This window comes from Microcaecilia unicolor, chromosome 7, assembly GCF_901765095.1.
Source record: "Microcaecilia unicolor chromosome 7, aMicUni1.1, whole genome shotgun sequence".
NCBI lineage: Eukaryota > Metazoa > Chordata > Amphibia > Gymnophiona > Siphonopidae > Microcaecilia > Microcaecilia unicolor.
In genome coordinates, this window is record NC_044037.1 from 226,947,396 (window position 1) to 226,952,522 (window position 5,127).

The 5,127-nt window shown below is 45.9% G+C and overlaps 1 protein-coding gene across 1 annotated transcript; it reads left to right on the plus strand.

Annotated features, from left to right (window-relative positions):
* Positions 1-426: 426 nt before the first annotated feature.
* Positions 427-2,751, plus strand: DLX2 (distal-less homeobox 2). The gene is made up of 3 exons (XM_030209812.1): positions 427-955; positions 1,253-1,437; positions 1,891-2,751. Exons 1-3 carry the CDS (start codon positions 637-639, stop codon positions 2,248-2,250), a joined length of 864 nt encoding a protein of 287 aa, XP_030065672.1. The 5' UTR covers positions 427-636; the 3' UTR covers positions 2,251-2,751.
* Positions 2,752-5,127: the final 2,376 nt, after the last annotated feature.

Consider the following 5,127-nt stretch of genomic DNA (forward strand, 5'->3'; position numbering starts at 1 on the left):
AAAATGTGCAGATCTCAACACACATTTCTTTTTGGAGAGATGAAAGTGTTCATAATGCAAGCAAAGCCATCCGAGCCAGAACTGTTCGAAGTCTGAAACTGTCCAGGGTTCTACCTCACTATTTGATTTCACACAGTACTGAAACACAAATAGAAATAGCTATTGGAATAAAGAGGTTTAATTATTGGGGGAGGGGCTGAAGTAGACTGACCTGCATTGTGACGGCACAGAACACAGTGGTGGGGAGGGGGCGGGGAAGCTCAATCTGGGGTTCACAGCAGCCTACGGAGCTAGCAGAGGAGAACGAAAAAGCGCTGCTGATTGGCTGTTGCCAGGTGACGTAACTGACCCTCACGTGACAAGTGTTAAATGCCAGGCAGCCGTGAACCCAGAGCTGCAGACAATCGTAAACTTTGAGCCGAGTGTCTCTCGCTCTTGCCGCCCAGCTTACTTCTAGGATGATGCCTCCCAGTATCCGCTGATCGTCTTCATCTGTGTTCTGGTGCATCATTTAACGCGATTTGAAACAGATATACTTATATATATATGTATGCATTTGTTTGTTTTTAATCTTTTAAATTTATTATTATAGGGGGAATCTTAGGTTTTTAAACATCTGTCTAGTTTTTGACCAGGATGACTGGAGTTTTTGACAGTCTAGTCTCAGATATGCATTCGAACCAAATTACCTCCAGCAGTTATCACAGTCTGCACAAGCCCCAAGAGTCGCCCACCCTGCCGGTGTCCACGGCCACGGACAGTAGTTACTACAACAACCAGCAGCAGCAACACTGTGGGGCTGCAACATACGGACAACTGGGCTCCTACCAGTATCAGTCGAATGGCATCAACCCCAGCCCTTATGCTGCCAAGTCCTACGAACTGCAGTACAACGGCTCCTACGGCTCGTATACACTGTATGGGACAAGCCCCTCCCCGACCAGCAAGGAGCCCGGTAAGTCCGAATCCCGGGAAATTCTCCTCCCGATGGCCGCCCAGCTCTGGGCTGTGTCAGTCTTTCCCCAATGATTTAGTAATAATTAAGCTTAAGCAGATGAGCGTCCCTACAAGAAATCCAGCAAGTGTCCTCTCAAATAATAACGATTCTCTAATAAGATCTCATGATTTTACCTTTAACAGTACATTTCAGAATAATTAGGACGTTGGTCTGTATGCGCCAAACTTGTGTTTATGTTCATTTTCTTGCTCATTATAAGGGGACATGTCTGACTGGTCATTTTGTTGTTTACAGAGAAGGAAGAGTGCGAGCCTGAAATCAGAATAGTGAACGGGAAACCCAAAAAAGTGCGGAAACCTAGGACGATTTATTCAAGTTTCCAGCTGGCAGCTTTGCAGAGGCGGTTTCAAAAGACTCAGTACCTGGCCTTGCCCGAAAGAGCGGAGCTGGCCGCCTCCCTAGGCCTGACCCAGACCCAGGTAAGGCGGGGACTACCTGGGACTGGCTCTGTGCCCAGCACTGGCGTCTCGGGTGTCACAGCTCCTAGCTGTCCGACTTGTCCCAGTACACGTCTATTAAACAGTATACGCTGGAGGAATGCTGGCTGTCACTGGCAGAAAATGTTGCAGCAAGGCCATGTGTCATCAGCTGTGCCCTTTAAGGAGTCTTTTTGTTTGGGGGGGGGGGTGGAAATTTCGGCATTGGTTTAAACCAGAAGCCTGGGCTGTAGTGGGTAGCACATGGATCTTCTTTGGAGATGGCGGATAGGTTTGGGTGGAAGCGGGGGCTAGGGATTCCACCCCAGGCTTCAGCTGTAGAAGTGGCTTCCTGTCCTGCAGGAGCAGGTGTCAGTCACATCCTTCTGAAATGGCACAAGCTTTGCATTCCTTTTTCTAGATTGTAAAAGTCCCTTATGTTGGTCTCTTCCACAGGTCAAAATATGGTTTCAGAACCGCAGATCGAAGTTCAAGAAGATGTGGAAAAGCGGAGAGCTGCCTTCAGACCAGCTTCCTGGAGGCAGCGAGTCTCCGCCCTGCCATTCCCCTCCGGCCTCGGCTCTTTCTTGGGACTTTGGGCCACGGTTACAGGGCTCAGGGTCGGGCTCGGGCTCGGGCTCTGGCCTGCAGCCTCCAAGCAGCAGCTCAAGTCCCAGTAGCGGCCCTACTTTCCTGAGCAACTACTCCTGGTACCAGGCTTCAAACGGCACATCCCACCTGCCAGGCACCCCGATCCTCCAGCAGCACCATCACCATCACCACAGTGCTACTGTCAGCGCGGGGACCCTCTTCTGAAGCTGCACCTGGAACTGAATTTACACTATAGCTGACCAGCTACTGACTTCAAAAACTAAAAGATTCCTTTTCTCCCGAGGAAACGATCTGGTCTCGGGGGGAAAATCACTGACGTGCACACTGGTGATCTGATGACGAGTTTCAACTCGAGACAGACGGACAGACCCAGGACATGCATCGGACGAAAGAACGGGTGGCTTAGGTTCATTTATTGTTCTTAGGTTTATTTCTTCCTTTTGGTGCAAAGTTTTTTAAAATGCCTTGTGCTGATTTTGTATTTGTTATGGTTACTTTTGTAAGTTATGTTTTATACAGGAAAATGTAATTTATTGCCTATATTCTACTGGCTTTTGTTTTCCCCTTGCGGTTTTGTCAGTGGGAAGGAAGACTGTATTACTCATCAAATCACCAGTGCAGGTTTATTTATTTTTTTTAAGATTAGGTGCCTTTGCGGATGACCTCATTTTGATGTTAAATTTTAAATGATTTTTATATGTAGATAAAAACATGCTGTGTTTAAATTATCTTTTTTAAGAATAAAAAAATTATGCAGGACTCCCCTGCATAACAATGGTTGTAAATAAAGTTCTTTGTGCAGATTTTTGCCTCATTCACTTGTGTAAATATATTGTTACATTGATTTGGTATTACCACCTCTTGGAAACACATCTCACCTTTTCAGCGTTTACATTTTTCGAGGGGACTGAAATGCAGTCAAATTCAGCTTACTGACTCCCCCCCCACCACCACCCTCGTTTTAAAACACGAAACAAAACGTATTCGGGTTATTTATTTTGAAAGGAAACCACTGCTAATGTTCCTACAATAAGGGGGGTTATTTAAATAAAATATTAGTGTGATTGTATATTCATTGTACTTTTCGTGAACTATCTTAGCCCAGCTATATCCAAAATACCTTTAGCTTTTAACAATATATTTCCGAGTCTTGGCCATGTTAGAGGAGCTATATGTAAACGTATGCCACATTTTCTTAGCACAACAATTTGCCGAGTTTTCAACCCTGCTTTATTTAACATCTTTGTAACACTTCTCTTTAGCTTTAATTTTTCTTTTGCAACAATTTTTTTTTTTTTTTAGTGGAACTCAGAGGCAACCATGAATCAATCAGCAGAGCAAGCCCTGGCTTCCAGACTGCGCCCCGCCCACCCCGGGACCTGGCGCCAGGGACAGCCCGGACTTGGCTCGTGCTGACGTCACTGACCCAGCGTGCACGCTGCTTTCCGGCCCCTAGCTAAGGCACAGCCCGGTTAGGTCTGGGCTGGACGAGCTGCCAAAATTCGGGGAAGGGGCCCAGGTGCTGCCTTTAACACACTTATGCTCTACTGGGAGGGGGACTGTAAGCATGTTTCACCTCTTAGATTGCACTGATGTGACTTTTTAAGCTTGGATGCTCGTTTTGCAAAATCAGAACCGATCTGGTCATCAGGATCTGGATGTAGGGTCCTAATGAAATTTTGGTCATGAGGTGCTTCCATTACTGTAGAAGATCTCAGAGACTGCTATCAAACTGACTTATTTAGAATAGCGGCTATAGCCATATTTCACAATTATATTTCAGTGTACGTTTTAGGCTATTTTCCTGCTTCTAATGCCAATTTTCCGTACCTTAATTTAAACATGAAAAAAAATAAAATGGGTGGGGAAAATGAAAAATTGCTCATGAGATGCAGTACAGTTTAAACTGGACAGAGGGATTCTGTGCATCAACACAAGTTCATTTTGGAAGTCTGAGCTGTGATTGCTAGCTGATAAGAAAAGAGGAACGCTCCGTTTAATTAAAGCACTGACGCTGAATATTTACGGAAAGCGTTCTCAAAATTATTGTACAGCAACGTGATTTTTAACAACTCAGTCGCATCCTAAATATTCCCACAGATTTATGGAGTTTTCATAACAGTTCTGCACTAATGTAGGTATTCATGTAGAAGGCCTTATAATCACGCTGTTTAAGCTCCTGTTTTCAATTCTCAGCAAGCTATGGCTTTTTCACACAGACAAGAACTTTGAAGGGATCGAGAAAGAGACATATATTAGGCAGGGGGCTTGGGCTAAAGATTTGCTGCAGACACCGTGATTAAGAGGCCTAAGCCGAAGAGCCCGGGGCAGGGAATCTTGAGTGCAAGAGGTGCTGCAGGCATGCAACAGGCCCGGGCACGATCCGAGCGCCGAGTGACTGCCCGGGGATAAGCCGGCAGCAGGCTGAGCCGGTCCCGCAGACTCTCTGGAGTCAGGGCGCCTGGCATGGAAGGAATGGGCGGGTCGGGCCGGGCCGAGCTGGCTGCCTAAGCTCTGCTCTGCTCCTCAGACTCGGTGGAGTCAGCCAGAGCGCCTTCCACCGCAGACATTTTATTAACGCCGCACAGATCCCAAAGCGCCCCGGGCAAAGCACTTTTGGAATCATTTCTCACAAGTCCCGGCTCTCTCTCCTTAACACAGAGCTCTGTGATCAGACATTCCCCCTTCACTCACCACATGACAAACTGCCCTCCCAGCGCTACTGAGGAGAAATGGGAACGGGAAACAGTGAGCTGTACAATATCCAGAGGGAAACCGGCATCTGCAGTGTAATCCTTGTAACGTCTCTGCTTAACAACACCAGGGAATACAGGACATTACAGCTGGCAATACAATCAAAGCAAAGGCGAATTTACAAGAATGTTCACATTGGGTTTTTACAGTCACTCATTAAAATAATAAAAAATCGTAAGCTAATGAAATATTAATATGCAAGACACATACAATTTCAGCCTATTTATCAAATTCTGCAAATGTTAATCATTTACCAAATCTACCTTGTATATTACATAATCCAGAACCTGATAGTCCCATGTTACATAATTTTCGATTGTCAACTGA